This window comes from Urocampus carinirostris, chromosome 4 (assembly GCF_059441175.1).
Source record: "Urocampus carinirostris isolate Australia breed hairy pipefish chromosome 4, RoL_Ucar_1.0, whole genome shotgun sequence".
In the NCBI taxonomy this organism is placed as follows: Eukaryota; Metazoa; Chordata; class Actinopteri; order Syngnathiformes; family Syngnathidae; genus Urocampus; species Urocampus carinirostris.
In genome coordinates this window covers 48,154,981-48,177,204 of record NC_142352.1, presented here as the reverse complement: position 1 = coordinate 48,177,204, position 22,224 = coordinate 48,154,981, and the positions used below count along the sequence as shown (strand labels likewise).

Below are 22,224 nucleotides of genomic sequence, written 5' to 3'. Positions count from 1 at the left end.
TCAGGACTTAATTTTTTTTTTTTTTTTTATTAAATAGATTGCGCTATGCTTATTTCTTCCCCCCTATTGAGACTTCATGGCTCAAAACAAATTAAAAAAAATTCATTTATAGATTTGTATATTTTCTCAAGTTGTCTTTATATTTATTATAAGTGGAAATCAAAATCCCCACTATAAGATGCCCTATCTATTTTGAGCATTCTATCCCAAAATTCCAACTCGAAGATAAACAATTTATTTTTTAAATTGTTAGTTCTAAATTTCAAATTTTGCTTTTTCACTAAATCCAGTCACTGAATCAGTTTAACCATTATCCTTGTCAGAATCATTTACCCTGATTTGAGTGATTGAGTGTTTTCTCTTTTGTAGATTGATCACATTCGAGAAAAAAAATTGTATGCACTTTTTATTTGCATTTTCTTTTGATTTTCAATGTGTTATGTTGCTGTTGGCCATTCCTCTCGAGGCAGATGACCAGGATAGATTGTTAAATTGTCAATTTAACCCAAGAAAAGACGTTTTTATTGTTATGATTCACTCTTTGTTTTGCCTTTTGTAAAAATCATAACCTATGTATTATCTTTTCAGTAAGTAAACTTTTTCCAAAATAACAGTATTTTGCAAAGAAAGCAGGTAATTCACGCTCAAAGTGAATGATTTTGCCAAAAATGAAAAATACCATCCCAAAATGTTCTCAATGTGGGCGATTTTCTAATGGTGAATGGTTATTTAAATTGATTTTTGTTAATCAATTTGACAAACATTGTAAATTTTTTTTATATTACAACATTTCTTTTGTGTAATATTTTTCTATCCGTCCAAATTTCGTAATTTGAATCTCCAAAAACAGTTATATGGAGAGCTTATTCAGAAGACAATTTTTCATCAATTGCGGAAAAACTAGGTTTTAACTTATATTTTACTGAATGTCTCAAAAGTCCCCCCCTGAGTTAAAACCTAAGTTCATTATCTATGAATAGGAGTGAAATCAGACACACTTATAAATTTGCAAGATGAATTTATCAATCTTCCTCAAATACATCTACACTTTGTATTAACAAGACTCTATATAACTTCAAGCAGACGCATTCTTGAATGTTGTTGTCTTTCAGTCTTTTGATTTGCTTATTCCACATTTCATTCACCATTTGAATGTTGCTTTTGGCCCATCAAAAATAGTTTTTCAAAAATGTGTCCATGTCAAACACAAAATGACTTTATTGACTTTTTTGTCAATTTCACTGGTATCGACTGCAGGAATCTCCTGTTAGCTGTCTGAAAAGCAGCTGGGATGTGCCTCATCACTCCCTTGATGTCGTTGTTGATGAGCGTAGCTGGGATGTGCTCCATCTCACTCCCTTGGCCTCGCTGTTGATAAGCGGCGCAGATAATGGATAACTGATGTCTTTGGCTCTTTCAGCAAATGATTTTTGTCCATGGTTTCTTTTTGACAGGTTGGTATGTCCTTTGAAGAGTTAACGGACTTTCAAAAAGAAAGGAAAGAGTCTTTTTGTGGAATTCACTGGCACTTAAGAGTCTCGTTAATTCCACTATGCTTACGTACTGGGATTTTTTAGTAAATTGGCCGCATTATTCAATGTCTTAAATTTTTCTCTAAATTTAAGTACTAGTAGACATTATCTTAGTTTAATCAATTTCTATTCATTTATTTCCCATGCAATTATTCTTAAATTAGCCCGATATGTCTCAAAATCAACTAATCCGTTATTTCCTGTGACCCTCTTCAAGATTGATCAGTTTCTCATTGTCTTCTAAAAATGCTCTTCCATAGAAACCGTTTCCTTTTAACTTAACCAAAAGTCAGTATTTGTTACACATTTGTTTATCATTTGTCAATTGTAACACTCATTCTAAAAAAATTCAGTGTGTAATCAATTGTCCTCCCAATTTCCTTTGGGCTAAATTTGTCAAAATTCCAAATTCTCACACCAAACATCGAAAAATCTCAAAAGATCCCAAAAAAAATTCTCAAAAAATGCCAAATCAAACTTAATGTCATAACTTTAAAATTGTATTTTGTTCTCTCTGTAATCATAATCAATATTTTGTTATTGATTCAATATAGAATACATACTTGTCACTTATGAATTATCTTGTTGAGTGTATCTATTTTGTTTATTCATTATCTTTTATTTTGCGCAACAATCTTTGTTTCTACGCCCTAGTCTTCGTTCTAAGCATCCTTTCGAGATCCCTTGTGATTAAAGCTAAACAAATTAACGATCTGGTTCGACTATTAATACTTGTTTCCTTTTTTCCTTGTTTAAAAGAAAAAAATAGATTCAGTGACTGAAATAGCTTCAGCTACGTTATTAATGATTTCTAGTCTCGAATTCTTCTTTTCTGTGTTAATTTGTCGACATTTTCAAACTTCCTTCAAAATTTTGATTATTTGAAATGGTTCCTGCATTATTTTATTGAGAGTAATCTACTATTGAATAGGAGAACAACTAAGGAAATAACCTTTTTACATATTACGCCTCTTTTGAATTTGTCCATTTACGAACGAGAAGATGAACACTAAAATTATGGACGGTTTTTAGTCATCTTCATTGCTTTTTTTGTCCCTGCTTTATCAGGAGCAAAACTACATGTCTTAAAGTTATTACCCTTTTGCTATTCGCATATTCAACAAGAAATGATTAGTTCGGTTACTCAAATATTCTTTCTTTTTAAACTATTCTGTATAGTTATCTTGTATTATACACTCATTGTTTTCATTTCCCCACGTTATTTATGCTGGGGACGCAACTTTTTTCCCTTTAAATTGTCATTATCATTTAGTTACTCTTTAACAAAGATTTAACACATTACAAGCCTTATCGTTATTTTGAGTTTTATTTTCCTGCACGCCGATCTTAGCTAACGAGATCTCGTCGCTTCGAGATTACGTCATTGTTGTTGGTAATTCTTGTCGAGTGAAGGTCAGTCTTTTTATTAGACAAACGGCTTTTTTCCTTCTTCAATTCATCAAAGAGAGCTTGCTTTTACGGCTCATTTGCTTTGATGATTGATATCACGAATTATGTTGTACTAAGATGTTAAAGAGGGAAGTACAGAAAGTAGAAAAATGGAAAAAAGACAAGCCTGTTATTTGCAATTACCATCAACAAATGCAGAAAATAAATTAATAATTTGATGATCAAAACTGAATGAATACGCAGATATCTTTGTATCACTTAATTTCAGGGGTTATTAGATCTCTCCCAAGATCTATAAATCTTTTAGCAAGCTAGTACAGGGAATTCAAAATCCCTATCATATTATCATTATTGATAGTTCAGTATTAAAATTGTTTCATATATATATATTATATATGTGTGTGCAGCACGGTGGCGCAGTGGCCAGCACGTGTACTGCATTACTAAGGACCTGGGAACAGGTGTGTGTGTTCCAAGCCAGCCACTGGGCTCTTGTGCGGAGCCTGCATGCTCTCATTGTTTCCGTCCGGCTATCCGGATCACTTACCTCTTTCAAAAACATGCATTTCAGGTGGACTGGCTGGTCCAAATTGTCCCTATGTGTGAATGAGCTAGTGAATTGTCTATCTTTGTGTGCCCTGCAATTGGCTTGCAACCAGTTCAGGGTGTCCTCCAATCGCTGCTCGATGATCGCTGTGATGGACTCCAACAAGATGAGATCTACTTGTCATAGTTATGGTTCATACCGGCCGAATATGAACACAAAACTTTTCTGGTTCTCACCTGTAACACCTTTATTGTTGACATATTCCTTTAATATCATAAAAATTGGTTTTTCACTTACCATTGTTCATCACATGTAATATCTTCATCGGTATTTGTGCTACCTTTCGCTGATCCCATTTTCTCCCATTTTCTCCTCAGCGGGTTGTTGAGTCCAAATGAGACAAGAACCAAAATTCTAGAACTCAAAAACATTGTTAGTGCAACACTTTGGCTGTAAAATCAAACTTTACCTTAGTTCCTTTGTAGTGTTTTCACGATAGTTCCCTAACAATATTCTAGTCTATAATATTTCCCATTATGGCAACGAAATAGTGTAGTGTTCGATAGTATATCTATGTTCATTTGCCTTCAATTAGATTTTCATCCTTTAAATAATTTCCGTTAATTTTTATAGCTTATCTATAATAATACTGTCACATGTTTTGCACAATGCTGACAACTTTTTTTATTGCGATGTCTATTCACCAAATGCATATTACACAAACCTCAATTATATGTAACGTCTTACATGCAATTATTTTTGTGTAAATATTGTATCAATTATAACTATAACCTTATCTTCTCTGTTCCTTTACCTGACTTTGAAGATCTATTGTCATGCCAAATTTCATTGTCAGTCACAATATGTTAACCCATTTTGTAACTATGTCGGTAAAGGTATATTCTAATCTATTATAAATAGTTTGCATTTATATAGTGTTTTTCAAGACCCTAGAGGAACTCCAAAAACACTAATGTGATGTTTTTCATATCCAATTTTCAGCGAATTATTTTTTTCTTTAAATAACTTTTCCCTTTTACATTCCTTCCTTCTCTTACTTGTATTCCACTTGCTCTTCTCCTTAACGATTTACTTTCTTTACCCTTTTTTACTTCCTTCTACCAACTTTTATTTACTTGCAATATCCTTTCTTCTTTTTCCGCTCTGATCAATCCACATCTTGTGTCTCTTCCTTTCCTCATCTTTTCGTGAACTAATTCAGCCTTCAATCTGATCTTCGTGCCTACTTCCTTTAAAACCTTTCTTCAAAAACTTCGAACTTTCACTGTCCATCTAACAACTTCCTTACATGCTTTGCCAACAATTCATTCCCAACATAACACTTTTTCCTTCTGCACTTTCTAACACCCTTCTTACCTTACCAGCCTAAATGTAAAAATGACGTGTATTGATCTACGAGTCATTTTATCATTTTTATTCCCCTCAATGAATTTTCCCTCCATATTCATTGAAAATAATTATTCGCTCTATTTCGATGTGGTGATATTTCGAATTTTGTACAAAACACCTTTTATCTCTATTAATTCAATTCATTCCAATTAGCTCAATTTGATTTTTCCCCCGTCTTTACAGTCCTTAATTTTCTAATTTAGAACTGAAAACCGGAATATTCTATCTTATTTTTGTTATTGTATCTTTAGTAAGTGTTATTCTGGCATTAACTTCATTTAACGCATCTAAAATAACTCAAACATAAGTTTTCTAAACTTATCACTCCTAAATTTATCGTTTTCCAATTGAAAAAAAACAAAAAAATTCGGACCGAAATTTTTTTTTATTGGAACCCCTTAGGCCCGCAGGCGTTATGTTGTACACCGTTAGCGTCAAACGCCGATTTCCCAAAAAACAAACGTTTTCGATTCCTAACGAGATGTGCTCTCGGTTCCACCCAAAAACAACATTTTTTAAACGGTCTTACTCTTAAAAAAAAAAAACGTTTCTCTCGTTGCAATGTGCACTTCGCTTCTTCCTTTTTTTTCCTTTAAAAAATGCGCGCACTCTCTCGTTTGCGGCAATTTTCTTCGTATTTTTCTATTTTTTTTTCTTTTCAGTTACGTGGGCCGATTAAAAACCAGCACAAACAAACATATAAGACAAGAAGAATAAGAATATAGGAAAGAATACAAACATTTACACATTGAACAAACATAAAACATTTGACAAGACAGAGTGGGCCCACAAAAAATTAGTTTAATTTTAGACCGTGTACACTTTTTTATGAAGCCATGCAGTTTACTTAAACCTTATTTTATTTTATCTTACCACAGAGGGATCCGTCCTCTTTTTGAAAAAGGACAATGGGAAAAGTGGGGGGTCGTTTCTGTACCCCTCCCCCTTACTTTTCTTTCCCATTCTACCGACCCCACGGCGGGGTTAGTGTCGACATTTTTCCGTCCCGAGGCAATCAATCCAATTCCGTCTCAAACAAAAAGTTTGAGTATTTAAAATACTTCGTATTTTATTCTGATTCCTTTAGGGTATTTACTTAGCTAAGGTTTTGTAATGGCTTCTCAAGCCCACATATGGCGCCCGTCCAACACTATTGTCCCTCTGTGGCCAATTCAACTTTATCTTTTTATAAAAATGGCTTCGTTCTTAGAATTATTCCAAATTTTTATATTAGAAATGCATCTCTTACCGATCACTTCATCCTGGTTCGTTGACGATGCCGCTGACTTTGAAGTTGATCTCGAAAAAGAACAAAGTTTCCTTTGTTCTAGACCACGCGGTAGAATGGATTGGTTTTTTTTTCGTTTTCAACTTCAAAATACTACGTACCGTCCCGGTTTCGGCAACAAAAATGTTAGGGATAATATTTTCGTAATAGGTTAAACTAAAGTGATCAGTAAGAGAGGCAAATGTAGTTTTAGAATTTATTCACTGCAGTGGGAGGACACATTCAAAAAGTCTCACCCGTCTCACAAGTTTCCCGCGTTGCAACCGGGTTTTGTTCAAAAGCGTGCGCATGCGCAGAAAGTATCAATGACGTCACACATACGTCTACGGTTCAAAGTTCACACATGCGTAGTAATAACAAGCGACGTCATATATATCTTTCGGTTCAAAAATAGTACAAAACAGCAGAAAACGAGTTGTAATATAAGTCAAGCACATCAGGATTATTTGTAACATAGAAGACAGAGAAATACACAATTAACTAAATATGATTAGCTTTGACACTGTCACTGTGTATGATGAAAAGAGTGGTATTTTTTAAAACGGCCCAATTTAATGGGGTTGTCTCTTGCACTACCATACAGACCTTCTAGATTAGCATGTATAAAATGAACCATTTCTGGGGATAGGCTTGTATAAAATAAGCTGATAGTATGTCTTATTATGCCTAAATGACCTATTTTTGTTATGTTGTACAAATCCATCGACAAACTTGAGACAAGTAAATAGATCAAGTTTTTTTGGGCCCAAATTTGGCTTATTTTAATTATGTTTTTATAAGTTGAAATCAAGTCCTGTCAACCTCATCTCTTTGCACTTTTACATAATCCTCAGCATGTCCATTGAGTCAGGATGTCTAATATTGTATTTCTTCAATAAAACTTTCTCTGTAAACCAAAAGATATGTCGGGTTTCCCATGTGCCTTTCCTAAAAAATGTTCAGCCTTCGAGTTTGACCAAAACTGTCTTATTACAAACCTTTCTTTCTGGCAATTTTTTAAAAAGGAAAAAACTGACTGTGGATAGGTGACAGGATATGTATCCTACATTGTGAGTCAAGATAACGTCAAAAAATAATACCAAAATTGTCAAAAACCTGAGCTTTGGAAGCCCTAATGAATTAACTACAGGGAGTGCAGAATTATTAGGCAAATGAGTATTTTGACCACATCATCCTCTTTATGCATGTTGTCTTACTCCAAGCTGTATAGGCTCGAAAGCCTACTACCAATTAAGCATATCAGGTGATGTGCATCTCTGTAATGAGAAGGGGTGTGGTCTAATGACATCAACACCCTATATCAGGTGTGCATAATTATTAGGCAACTTCCTTTCCTTTGGCAAAATGGGTCAGAAGAGGGACTTGACAGGCTCTGAAAAGTCAAAAATAGTGAGATATCTTGCAGAGGGATGCAGCACTCTTAAAATTGCCAAGCTTCTGAAGCGTGATCATCGAACAATCAAGCGTTACATTCAAAATAGTCAACAGGGTCGCAAGAAGCGTGTAGAAAAACCAAGGCGCAAAATAACTGCCCGTGAACTGAGAAAAGTCAAGCGTACAGCTGCCAAGATGCCACTTGCCACCAGTTTTGCCATATTTCAGAGCTGCAACATCACTGGAGTGCCCAAAAGCACAAGGTGTGCAATACTCAGAGACATGGCCAAGGTAAGAAAGGCTGAAAAACGACCACCACTGAACAAGACACACAAGCTGAAACGTCAAGACTGGGCCAAGAAAAATCTCAAGACGGATTTTTCTAAGGTTTTATGGACTGATGAAATGAGAGTGAGTCTTGATGGGCAAGATGGATGGGCCCGTGGCTGGATCGGTAAAGGGCAGAGAGCTCCAGTCCGCCTCAGACGCCAGCAAGGTGGAGGTGGGGTACTGGTATGGGCTGGTTTCATCAAAGATGAGCTTGTGGGGCCTTTTCGGGTTGAGGATGGACTCAAGCTCAACTCCCAGTCCTACTGCCAGTTTCTGGAAGACACCTTCTTCAAGCAGTGGTACAGGAAGAAGTCCGCATCCTTCAAGAAAAACATGATTTTCATGCAGGACAACGCTCCATCACACGCATCCAAGTACTCCACAGCGTGGCTGGCAAGAAAGAGTCTAAAAGAAGAAAAACTAATGACATGGCCTCCTTGTTCACCTTATCTGAACCCCATAGAGAATCTGTGGTCCCTCATCAAATGTGAGATTTACAAGGAGGGAAAACAGTACACCTCTCTGAACAGTGTCTGGGAGGCTGTGGTTGCTGCTGCACGCAATGTTGATCGTGAACAGATCAAAGCACTGACAGAATCCATGGATGGCAGGCTTTTGAGTGTCCTTGCAAAGAAAGGTGGCTATATTGGTGACTGATTTGTTTTTGTTTTGTTTTTGAATGTCAGAAATTTATATTTGTGAATGTTGAGCTGTTATATTGGTTTCCCTGATGAAAATAAATAATTGAAATGGGTATACATTTGTTTTTTGTTAAGTTGCCTAATAATTATGCACAGTAATAGTCACCTGCACACACAGATATCCTCCTAAAATAGCTAAAACCAAAAAAGCCCCACTCCAACTTCCAAAATATTCAGCTTTGATATTAATGAGACTTTTGGGTTCATTAAGAACATGGTTGTTGTTCAATAATAAAATTAATCCTCAAAAATACAACTTGCCTAATAATTCTGCACTCCCTGTATTTTAACCGATAAAATACCCAAAGCAAATACAAAAGAAAAAGTATGTGTGCAAAAATTTTGAACAATAAAATTAAAAATTGAATTTCTTTTTTGAAATTGGCAATTAGAAAAAGCACTGATGTCACATTGTTGGTTTGTGGTCCTTCCTTGAAATGATTGGATGTTCACAAGGTTCGTTTCATACCTTGAAGTGCGAATGGCTGGGCTGCGCCTCTACGTGATTGTTTCCTGCCACATTTAATTTTTGGTATGTTTCAGTAGGGCAGTGGTTAGCACATTCACCTATCATGCGAAAGGTCCCCGGTTCAAGGAAGCTTATGTTGCCCTGGAGAGGGATGGGCACCACCAGGCTGTACTTGCCCAAAACATACAACAGGAGATGGTGCCCTTACGACCCTAGTGGTTTAGGGAACCAACCACACAAATCCAGACATTTCGATCTTATCTCATGACCACACTATATTTAGTCACGGTACCAGACACAAATGTTCATTTTGTTGTGTGTTTCAATTGTTAAAATGACAATTTTATATTCTTGTATTCGATTTTAAGCATTGTAAGTGACAAATTCATTCATTGTGAAATGCACAACAAAATTAACGTTCGTCTTTGGTACTGTTACTAAAGATAGTAATAATGATATAAAAACCTCATGTGTCATCTTGATTACTGGTAGCCCAGCGATAGAAATGTGAAATATAAAATTAAATCCACAACACACCTAACACAGATTATGTTTGATGTGGAAATCAATACAACAATCGCAAACCATTGAAAAAAACATCTTAATCCACAAGATAATATAGAACTATCTGGGTGGTCCATTTTCGAGCCTGCTGGACCTGTCTCCTAATAAGTGGTCACCAAGCTTCAATAATGCAACACTGGAGCGTAGAGTGCGAGACTGGAAATGGGTTAATGGCACAGAGGTGCGGGGTTTAAACTACAGCGGCATCTCATTTACTACTGGTAATCTATTAAGACAGAAAGCTTTATGCTTGGACCCTGTGAACCTTTTTGCAGTAAACATACATGAACTCACACATATTGTATTACACACATGCACTCACAGATGGATATGGAAAACGTACTGCTCAGGTATTCTGTAGTTAATGTACTGTACATAATTGGGGCAAAGAAAGAACAATAATGCATATTGATTCTTCGTGCAGCGGAAAGTCTGACTTGTACAAATTCTAAAGTATATGGCAGATCAATGCAAATAAGAATGCATGCAATACCATTGTGACTCTGAGAGTTGTAGTACCAATTTTGTCCGGCAGAGGGCGCACAAGACCGTTTTTATCAAAAATGTTCAAAATCTTATATCCTTTTGAATCTTTGTTTAAATGAAAATTGCATCCTTACAAACAAAATTGGTCCGAAAGTTCCAAGTTTGTTGTGTTTGACTGTTTCATTATGAAACAGAGTTCACAATTTTCAAGGGAACAGAAACGGGTGCAGAAGTACAGAGGGAAAACCTATCTGAAAATAAGTAAAAAGAATAAATAAAAGTAAAATAAAAATAATGATAATAAAATGTTTAATTCTACACAAGGGGGAGATTCTTAAGCATATTATATATCATTTTCATTCTCGGAATGGTTATCATATTCAAACATTTAATCCAAAAAATTGTTGAAATTTTGAAAAGTGGGTTTACATTTTTAATCAAAAAAAAAATTGTAGATTTTTTTTTTAATACACATAAAATTAAATGAATTTCTATTTATTTTCCGTTTGGTATGGGATGCTCATATATAATATATTTCTTAAATAAGGTTGCAAAAAAGGGTATCTTACATGTTTGGAGGTGAATAGCATATATTTGTTATTATTTTTGATTATGGTCAAGTCAGTTGACAAACACTTGGATAAAAAAAGGCTAAAAAGGAGGAAATAAAAAATGTCTTTAAGAAAAACTATTCATTGATTAATTTTAAAAAATGACTCACTTAAATGGCACAATTGAAAGATATATAGATAGATAGACAATGTATTCATCCCAGTAGGGAAATTCACATTTCCAACAGTATACTTGTGTTAGAAAAAAGTTAATTTTTTGTTTTGATTTTCCAAATGAATGAAAATAAGTCAGCTTTTTCAGGACTTTCTATGTTTTTGCACCATGATGACTTTGCACCAAATGCAATATTGCACAACCGTTACGATACAACGTTATCACGACAACCCTGTATGTAACATCCCACATGCTGACATTGTTGTGTAAATACCATGTAAATTATAACTATAGCCTTATTCCCCTTGTTTTATAACATTATCTTCTCTGTTCCTTTATCTTCTTGCTCATACCCTCACTATGTGTAAAACTGGAGTGTCATGCCCAATTTCGTTGTCACAATATGTTAGCCCATTTGTAACAATGACAATAAAGGTATATTCTATTCTATTCTATTGTTGCTCTCGCGAGTTGCCAATGAAACAACACAGTGACTTACGTTCAGAGAGAAAAGAATAGTTCCTGACTGTAAAGTTCAATTAAGTATTTGTTCAAGTGCTGGTTTGTCAGAAATCAAAATGTTTCCTTGAGTCTAAAGATTTTCCATGTACGAAGCCTTTTTACTTTGGCGTTTGGATTTTCTTTTCTACTGACTGTAATTATTCTTTAAAGTGAAGTCAACCCAAGGATTTTTCTCTTAGTAACCAGTTTTATGGACCCTCACTATTCAAGACATTGTATTTAAAAAGCACACTATAGTGTAGGGCAGTGTCTGTTGGTGTGACTTGACTGTAAATTGTAGTGGGGATTATGCTCTTTATATACTGGACTGAACCATCAAAACTATCAGCCCTACATCAGCTATGCGCACACTGGACTCGGCTCCATGCTAATCATATTTGGAACGCTATAGATGAGAAATGCATGAGTATGATTTTATCTCCGAGCCATAGATACTACTGAAAAGAGCCATATATGGCACGCGAGCTATAGGTTTACGACCCCTGGTGTAGGATATAAATAAATCTGCAAAATTCGGAAATGGATAAAAACAGTTGGCTGTGTTAAGACTAGTGAAGGCCCATATAAAATAATGTTGTACAAAAATCCTTTGGGTGTGCTTCCATTCCAAGTTAAAAGACACAGAGTTCAATGTCACAGCTTGTGATCAAATAAACTTTGCTTAATGCTTATTCTTTTTCTGTGTTGTCTCCAAATTAGATCTCCCAGATGGTTTCCGAGGCGTCAAGAGAATGCCTGACCGAGGCCGCCCTTAACCGCTACAACACACATTCGCCTTCGCACACAAACTCACCCGCACACACTGCGGTGACCACCACTACGTCACAAAGCACTGGTTCGTCTGCAGCCTCATTTTTTGCTAGGTAAGCTGCTGTAGAGAAAGATTATTTTTCCCTGTATCGAAACAAGTTGCTGCATTTTCTTTTCTTGGTTTACCTCACGGGAACTGGGAATCTTGTTGGAAGAGTTGGGAACTTGTGTTGAGCACGGGTGAGTTTTGGAAAGAAAAAGTGCAAAGAACGTTGCCATGTTTTATAGTCAGAGAGGGGGGGTGTGACTTTACACCTTCAGAGGCGGTCTTAGTCATTGCCCTGCACTTGCACTGCATTGCTAAAGATTCCTGTCACTTCCTGCAAGGGCAGGTCTGGGTTATAGAGCCTACACTGCAATCAGTTTTTCATGCAGTATTTGCATTGAATATGTGTAGAATTGTTAAGTTGTAAACTAATTCAATGCCAGATGATTTTGGGCGAGCCGATGCCAGCCAAGTTTTGCCATTGACTCGTTTTTGAAGGCCTAGAGAAAATGTAGTTTTGTATGTGTATAGGCATACAACAAACAATTATACCTTAACAGCAAAATGTCACTAGTGGTTAAAAAAAAACTCAAGTAAAAATGAATGCACAAGGATATTTTTCTGCCCAAGGTAATTCATCAAAAAGACGTCTACATTCCAGTTGCATGACAGTGACACCTAACTTGGTGAAAAGATTACCTTGAAAATGAAATGTTCTCACATATAATTTTTATACCTGTCAACCTGTACGTTTTTGCCGTACAAAGTACGTTTATTATGGAAGACGTGTACGACATACAAGAAAATCTGAACGGTAAAACGCAAATTTGTCAATTATGGGTACCATACACCGACTATCACGAAACGGCAAATCAATCAAGTCAAACGAGTTTGCCGCGGTAGCCTCTATCTCGGTATCGTTTTTTCCGTTGCAAACGAAGCGAGCGTTTGATGCTACTATGCGCATGCGTCTGCCACTGTAGTGCCTAATTTCGACTCCACTGCAACATCCTCCTCCCCTGCGCTTCCGACAATCGGGATCGTATTCTATATAATAAAGTTATTAAAACAATAAAGCTATCGTCGGAAGCGCAGCAGAATGTGCATTCACGCGAGGGGGGGAGGATTTTGCAGGGGAGTCGAAATTAGGCACTACACATCAATGGTTGATATTGTGGTTTGGTTTACAAAATAGAAATGTCTACTAATTTTTTCCCCCCAAAAATATCTTCATTTACAAATTTGAATTTAAAGTGTTATTGACGGATATTTTAGTTACGCTAATAAGAATTGGGGCAGCGCGGCGGCGCAGTGGTTAGCGCGTGTGCAGGCACAGTTCTAAGGTCTTGGGAACCTCCTGTGTGGGTTCAAATCCAGCTATCGGACTTCCTGTGTGGAGTTTGTATGTTCTCCCCGTTTGCGTGGGTTTCCACCGGGCACTCCGGTTTCCTCCCACATTCCAAAGACATGCATGTCAGGTTAATTGGCCGGCCCAAATTGTCCCTAGGTGTGAATGAGCGAGTGAGTTGTCTGTCCCTGTGTGCCCTGCGATTGGCTGGCAACCAGTTCAGGGTGTCCCCTGCCCACTGCCCGATGATAGCTGGGATGGGCTCCAGCACCCCCGCGACCCTATTGAGGAGGAGCAGTGCAGCTAATGAGATGATAAGAATTGTTCCTGATTTTTTTATTTTTGTTTTTTATTTTATTATTAAGAATATGTACAGAATGATATAACAAAAAGCATGTACAATATAACATGTTAAACTACATAAATAAACAAGTTTGAAAAAAAAATATGGTGTAAGATTATTTTGTATTTTGTATGGGAAAATATCACAGTTTGTAAGGGCATGGAGCCGTGGAGGTTGACAGGTATGAATTTTACAAAATTGAAAATTATAAATAAATTGTTTAGTGGAAAAACGTTTTCTTCAAGAATTTAAATACAGCAGGTGGAATCAAATATGAGTTTTAAATTCATATCCATCCATCCATTATCTGCACCGCTTATCCTCAGTAGGGTCGTGGGGATGCTGGAGCCCATCCCAGCTATCTTCGAGCAGTTGGCAGGGGACACCCTTAACTGGTTGCCAGCCAGTCGCAGGGCACACAGAGAAAGACAACTACTCGCTCATTCACACCTAGGGACAAATTGGACAGGCCAATTAACCTAACATGCATATTTTTGGAATGTGGGAGGAAACCGAAGTGCCCGGAGGAAACCCACGCAAGCACAGGGAGAACATGCAAACTCCACAAAGGAAGGTTCGATCCTGTGACCTCAGAACTGTGCCGCACACGCACTAACCACTGCGCCGCCATGCTGCTAAATTCCTGTCATAAACTCATAAACATGCCATACATTATTTTACTGCTGTTAAGGAAGTTCAATAAATCTTGACAATGACTTGGGGCACTTGTTACCAGCTAAAAGCTAGCCTTTAATTGAGTTACACATAAAGACAGGTAAGAGTTGTCAAATTTATTTTTTAAATAATTGAATTAGCTATTATTTTAGCTGTCTTTTTATTTCCCATACCTGTCAACTTATGCTTTTTTTACCAGGCTTCTTACATTTGAAAAAAATAATTATTATTTCAAACTGTGTTTGAGGAGTAACAATTTTTGTACTGAGGAAAAAAAACAAAACCTTAGTTTTTTTTCAGGAGACAGATCTTGTCTTGGCATTTACAGCTCTAATATGGATAGTATCAGTGAGGAAAGAGCTGAAAAAATGCTGATATAATTGTTTTATGTTGTTTATTTCGTAAATAAACTTGTTTACACAAATTATCTTTGTTTTTATTATACATAGTCTGTCTTGCTGTGAGTAAATAGGTGCCGCTCTGTGTTTGCAAGGTTTATTATCGCTAAATAGGGGTGATTGAACTCACAATATGGGAAGCAATTGGCTGATGTTGGTAGGTATTAATAATTCCTGTGTCAGTTTTGAACATAATAGGCTTACTTAAATGTGTGGTTTTAGCAAAACAGCTAACATGTTCTGGTGTCATGGCACAGAAGAACAAAATGTTCCCGAATTAATTTTTTGTGGTGAAGGTTTACAAAAATGTATATGAAACATTAAAATGAACATCAATATGTTGTAAACTCTGAATTTTTTGTTTTGTGCGGAAGATTCAATTTGAATTTTTAATAAGCTTAATTATCAAACACTCAGATAGTTGCAGCCATTGGCGTAACCAGCTCGTTTTTTGTCACGACATGGAGTGGAAGGGGGCTGTCACGAGGCGTGGTGGAGTGGAAGGGGTGACCGGACCAGAACGGAGGCAGGAGGCAGGAAGGGAGAACTCAATTGCGTAACGATCCAAAAGTTTTATTTAACACAATAAAAGTTGTCCAAAACTCTGGGACATGATAAAACAAACAGTTGATTCTTCCAACTCAACTAAACCAAACAGGACAAGGCATAACAGAACGGACAATGTTTAAAACTAAAACAGGACAAGGCATAACAGACCGGGAATGTGTAATGAGCCAGCGCCCGCCAAACCCACAACCCAGCCTTAAGTAGCAGACCAGCAATCAGCTGATCTGCTTCAGCTTGAGTTCGGGGGCGCGGCAGACTGGTCGCCATGGCGACCGTGACAGTTTTTGGGGGGTTTCAAGCAACCCAGCCCCCCAAATTGCTCTTTTAAAACTCAATTTTCCTTAATAAAGGACAGGGTAGGCTTAAATATGATTAAAAACGCTAGACTAGAAATAAATAATGAAAATAAAACAATAATCCGAACAATGCAGCATTGGAAATACTCCTTGAAATGGTTTCGTCCATTTGATTCTGTCGCCCACCTATGTTATACAATGGTTTTGTTGAACAACTGTTTTCCCACCCAATAACATGACTTTGTTCTCATCAACATATATTAGCTCTCTTTTAGCTGCATTGAAACATAGTAAAAGTGTTTTCTGCTTACCACAAAGTACAATGTGATTTTTCCCAAATGGGATGTGACACTCCTGATTAGTGTTGAATGATTCGATATCACTTTAGGTGCAAAAACAAAACAAAACAAAACACTAACCAGCCAGACTCTCAGGGTGCTCAGCAACCCCAAATCTCTGAACCAAAAGCCCTACAGGTGACTTGTGTATGTATTGTCCTTACTCGTCCATTGATATATTATTAAAAAGCTCTTTCAGTGTTGCTTTTTTAACCTTCGAAGTGTCTCCACCAGCTTGTAAATTCAAGTGAAACTCAAACAAACACGTAATCATGCTGTATTTTCCTATTTCCTTCTGTCACCTTTGAACTGGGAGGCAAGCAGGCCATTTTGCACAAGCGTGCACGCAAATTAAGACACACATCTGGTTAACATTCCAACTTTGCACAACCAGCTGTCTTTGTGCTCACTTCCGAGCATCAACGTCTCTTGTGGAAGAACAAATTGTTTCATTTTGCTGGTGTCAGGTGTCCTTTTGTTTATTTGGCTTCTCTTTGTTGCCGTTTAATTGGATTGTGTATCTTGTCAAAAGGCACAAAGTGGTTCTCTTGTTCCGAATGTGACCTTTACACACACAACCATTGGACACTTGTGTGCCTGTGTGTGTGTCCCAACGTTAATTGACAACCCCAACATGCTTACCTTGCCCTTTTTGCTGCTTTCATGCATGTGTTTACGGCCAGGCTTGAGAGTAACAAAATAATTATATCGGCGTTAAATAATTAGGATACGAAAAAATGGATTTGTGTTCCGTTACAGTTACAGGGAAAAAAGCTTAATCAAATAACAGGTACATTTAGTTAAAATAAGCATGACTTTGCAGGTATACAATTTTATTTAAAAGCATATTTATGCCGCACATTTCAGGAGACAATTATGAAATCCAGCAGTGCAGTGGTTAGCGCGTGTGGGGCAGAGTTTTGAGGTCTTGAGATTGAACCTTCCTGTGTGGAGTTTGCATGTTCTCCCTGTGCTTGTGTGGGTTTCCTCCAGGCACTCCGGTTTCCTCCCACATTCCAAAAATATGCATGTCAGGTTAATTGGCCTGTCCAAATTGTCCCTAGGTGTGAATGAGCGAGTAAGTTGTCTGTCCCTGTGTGCCCTGCGACTGGCTGGCAACCAGTTCAGGGTGTCCCCAGCCCACTGCCCGGAAAAAGCTGGGATGGGCTCGAGCACCCCCGCGACCCTACTGAGGATAAGCGGTGTAGATAATGGATGGATGGATAGTTTTACTAGCATATTTTGTATTGGTGTAATCCAAAAGTATTCATCATTTTATATATTATGGTATTCAAATTACGTTACTCATTACATTTTTCAACGGGTAAATAGTAATTGTAACCCATTACATTTTTAAAGTAACCCTCCCAAACATGTTTATGGCAGACACAGCCATGCAGTGCTGCTAAATCCCATGGCTGCCATGCTCTTTACCCCTTAGACGTGAACTGAATGCAGCCACCCCTATTAGACACACACAAGCGCATGTGCTAAATCCCCGTGTCCGTTTCCTAGCTCGATGCCATTGTGCCGACTCTGTTCTTTTCTTGCATCCAACTTGCTTCTCCAAACCTCCCGACTCCACACTGACCTCCTCCGTCCTCCATGCCGCTAATGGGTGTATGACTAATATCTTTCATTAGTGCCAATGGTTCTGTGAATATGTCACACTCACACTGTCGTTTCCTCCACTGTGCTGCAGTGGCCCGCGGGGGGCGGTGGGTAAAAAGATGGAGGCATGCTGTACATACTAGGTGTGGGTGTGTGCGTGTACTAGGGGGTGTGATTATCCATCGGTACGAGAATTTTTTTCTGCACGCTCTGGCGATTGTCTCTTTTGGGATTTGTGTGGTCGGAGTGCGTGCATAGCTGGAGGAACTGAAGTAAATGGATTGGTCCCAAGTGACCTTGAGAATTGGAAAGGTGTTGTTACCGTGGAAGGAGAATGGCTAATGGGTAGGGAGAGAAGACATAAATGACAATTGGTAGTCAATTTGGCTATGAATCACACCACAGATATTTTTAAAATAGCTTTGAGATATAGTCAGTGTCATAATCTCTGAAGAGTTGGATGAAAATAAGAAAATACAGTCTCTTTATGAAAATATGATGAAGAACAACAGGTGTTTAATGGTAATTTTTACAATTCAAATTGCTTAAATTTAATTGACACTAACAGAATTTAATGCATACATCGTGACTTTGTAAGCCAGTATTACACAAACATGCCGTGCATTTCACACCTTTCCCTTTAGTAGTGCTATGTCTGAATCAATCCGACCCTTAATAAATTTTTTTTTGCTATTGAACATTTACTGCAGCTACAGCTGTAACACACATAAGAAAGCATCAATATTAACCTCATAAAATTCAGGAATATAGCCACAATGCCCCAGGAATGCCAATGCTTAAAGTCTAGCCTCTCTTTACTTATTTCTGTGATATGTTTTTATTCAGTTGTAGGCTGAAAAGGTCTGTTCAACAGATGCAATGAATACAGGGATTCTTTTCTTCACGTTTTTGTTGTGATACTTCAATTACTACCCCATAGCCCAGGGGTCGGAACAATCCGGCCCGCAGAACACTTCTTTGCTCTCGGGATCACCAGAAGACCGGCACTCTCAGATCGTAGGCTTCGGACCGGGACATAGGGGCAGATCAGATCTGAAAAATAAGAGGGAGCAAGTCCATGTATGATTTTGTACAATACTAAGAGAACCTTGAAGTCACATCTTTGGCTCACTGGGAGCCAGTGCAAGTTAGCCAAAATCGGTGTTATGTGATCGTACTTTTTTGTCCTAGTTAAAAGCCTCACTGCGGCATTTTGTACTAGCTGAAGAGACTTGATTCTGGACTTCGGGAGACCGGAGAGTAGTGCATTACAGTAATCAAGACGGGAGGTAACAAATGCATGAATTATAGTTTCCGCATCAGACTGAGACAGTATTGAACGGATTTTGGCAATGTTACGAAGATGGAAGAAAGCGGTTCTAGTAATTTTCTTTACATGCATCTCAAAGGTTAGATCAGGGTCAAATATGACACCTACATTTTTAACTGAGTCACTCTGTGTGATGTGACATTTGTCAATGTTCACAGCAGTTTTTGAGAATAAGTCACGGCATTTAGATGGACCAATGACTAACATTTCGGTCTTTTCAGAGTTAAGACGCAAGAAATTGAGTGACATCCACTCTTTTATCTCAGTGAGGCAGGCCTCTAAATTTCCACAGTTTAGTGTGGAAGATTCCTCCAACGGAAGATAGAGTTGAGTGTCGTCTGCGTAGCAGTGGAAGCTGATATTGTACTTGCGAATAATGCCACCTAATGGAAGCATGTAAATGTTGAAAAGAAGGGGGCCAAGCACTGAACCCTGTGGAACACCGCAGGTAACATTGAAGGGCTCAGATGTCATTTCACCATATTTAACACAGTGCGTCCTATCTGAGAGGTAGGATCTGAACCACGAGAGGACGGTTCCTGAGAGACCAATCCATTTTTCCAACCGTTCTAGTAGGATATTGTGGTGCACTGTGTCAAAAGCAGCACTAAGATCCAGCAGTAGCAAAAGTGATGAAGCGCCAGAATCCATTGACATTAGGAGATCATTTGTTACCTTGATCAGAACTGTCTCAGTAGAGTGGTTAGCCCTGAATCCTGATTGCATGGATTCAAAAAGGTTATTCTCGGATATGAAAGCATTCAGCTGCTGTGCCACTACTTTTTCGAGTACTTTAGAGAGGAAAGGTAGGTTTGACACAGGTCTGTAATTACTTAATATTTCTGGATCAAGGTTGGGTCGTTTCAGTGTGGGTTTAATAACGGCGGACTTAAAAGCTGCTGAAACTACACCTGAGGAGAGTGATATGTTTATAATATTTAGAACTGAAGGTCCAAGGACGCCAAAAAGACTTTTAATAAGTGAACCTGGGAGCGGGTCGAACTGGCAAGTTGTCGGTTTGGCCGCATTTACCACCTGTTTGAGATCATCAAGTGACAATTCACTAAAACCGGCCATTTTCCCAAGGCAGCCACCCTGTCGTGCATCTGTAAATTTCAGTCCTTTAATATGTGTGGTATTAATAATTTCTTTAGCAATTTCTTCCTGTATGCATTGAATCTTCTTAGTAAAGAAGACCATTAAGTCCTGAGCAGAGTGTGTCGAACTATCTGCGATAGTCTGTTGCCTTGTAAGCGATGCTACAGTGTCAAAAAGGGCTTTGGGCTTGTTCTTTTGAGACGCAATCACCTTCGAAAGGTAGGCCGATTTTGCAGAGGCAAGGGCCGCTTTATACTTTAACAAGCTGTCACACCAGGTTTGATGGAAAACCTCAAGCTTGGTAGCTTGTCCAATTTCCTGCATTCTTGTTTAAGGGTTCTAGTTTCATCAGTAAACCACGGCGTGCGTCTTTTAGGACGTGATTTTAGTTTTATGGGCGCTATTGAATCTAGCACACTAGTCAGGGTGGTATTGAACTCATTCATGAGTGAGTCAATCGAGCCATTGTATGTAGGAAAGGACGCAACTGCTCCAGGAAGGAGTTCAAAGAGCTCAGAAACTGTGCCAGTGCTTATATTGCGTCCGCTAAATACTTCAGCTTTTTTAACACTACACTTAGCTAGCACCTCAAATGTAACTAAATAATGATCCGAGATAACGGTAGTACACGGTAACACCATAATGTTTGAGGTTAAAACTCCTCGAGTCAGAATCAAGTCTAGCGTGTTCCCATTTTTATGGGTTGGCAAATCAACCAGTTGATTAAAGCCAAATGCATCAATTAGAGACCTAAACGCAATAGTAAGTGAATTGAGTGGGGAGTTCATATGAATGTTAAAGTCTCCCATAATTATAATTTTGTCTGCATAGGTTACTAGTTCAGACAAAAGTTCAGCAAATTCGTCTAAGAAAGTTGTGTATGGCCCAGGTGCACGATAGATAGTTATTACATAAATTGACAATAGAGATGACCGCATCACAAGAGCCTCAAACGCCTCGTAATTATTAGAGGTACGTGGATTAAATTTGAGCGATTTTTCAGAAATAAGCGCAACACCACCACCCCTTTTCAACGTGCGTGCTATATGGCTACTCTCGTAGTCTGGGGGAGAATCATAATTTAGCGCTAAGTACTCATCCGGGCGTAACCAAGTTTCACACAGACCCATACAGTTAAGTTTATAATCACGAATAATGTTATCAACAAGTAAAGCTTTTGGAGCAAGCGGATTTAATATTTAACAGACCAAATTTCAGCTTTGCTGAATCATTTGACTTAGCTGAACTCTTTGTTGTCTTTGTCGAAATCTTCAAAAGCTGCCGCTCTTGTGGCTTTTCGTGTGGGTTGTACGGCGAGGGATGAATGGTGGAATTAGTTACATCCTCGCGTCCTTCCTCGCGTCCATCTTGCTGCTTAGACTTCGCACGGCAACCACGCTTCTGTTTTCTGTCCTTACGGCGCCGTTGTTGTCGTTTAAGCGGAATAGCCGTCCACAAGGATGCCGGGTCTCTTTGAAGTTCGCTCGGTATATCATAGGCGGTATAAAAAGTGCCCGAAAAGTCGAAATTTAGACGCCCACCTAACCGAATAAGTTCGTCCCTACTGTAAGTATTTTTGGCCACACATGTGTCCAAAAGTGAAAGCAAAAAAGACAAGAGAACGGCAATAAATAGAAGATTAGCTGGACAACGAGCCGCAAGCATGTATCCATGCGCCGCCATGTTGGATTGTTGTGGCTAAACCACAGTTGTCAAACAGGCGGCCTGATCAGGCCCGCTGAGGGATTGAATCCGGCCCGCAAGACAACACTCAGAAAAGCGCAAGAGAAAAACAAGCTGCAGGTTAAAATATGTCAACTTGATGTTGCCAAAGCCAGGTGCCTCTCGCAAAGACACTGTACTTGTATTTATTTCTCTCTCTCTCTCGCTTTCTCTCTTTCTTTTCCACCGCTTTTCTCCCACTCTGTCTCTGTCTCTTTCACTCTCTGTGTCTCTCTTTTTCTCTTCCTTTGTTGCTCTTTGTCTCTTTCTCTCTGTGTGTCTTTTAACCTCTTTTGCTCTAACTTCCTTTTTTCCTTTTCTCTCTTTTCTCTTTCTCTCTTCC

The 22,224-nt window shown here is 38.2% G+C and overlaps 1 protein-coding gene across 1 annotated transcript in view; it reads left to right on the top strand.

The window, feature by feature from the left end:
• Nucleotides 1-22,224, top strand: part of kif26ba (kinesin family member 26Ba) — a 234,885-nt gene that overhangs the window by 110,650 nt on the left and 102,011 nt on the right. Inside the window, exon 4 of the mRNA XM_088334902.1 lies at nucleotides 12,059-12,222. Within this exon, the coding sequence (XP_088191028.1) occupies nucleotides 12,059-12,222 (164 nt within the window). The remainder of the gene's footprint in view (nucleotides 1-12,058; nucleotides 12,223-22,224) is intronic.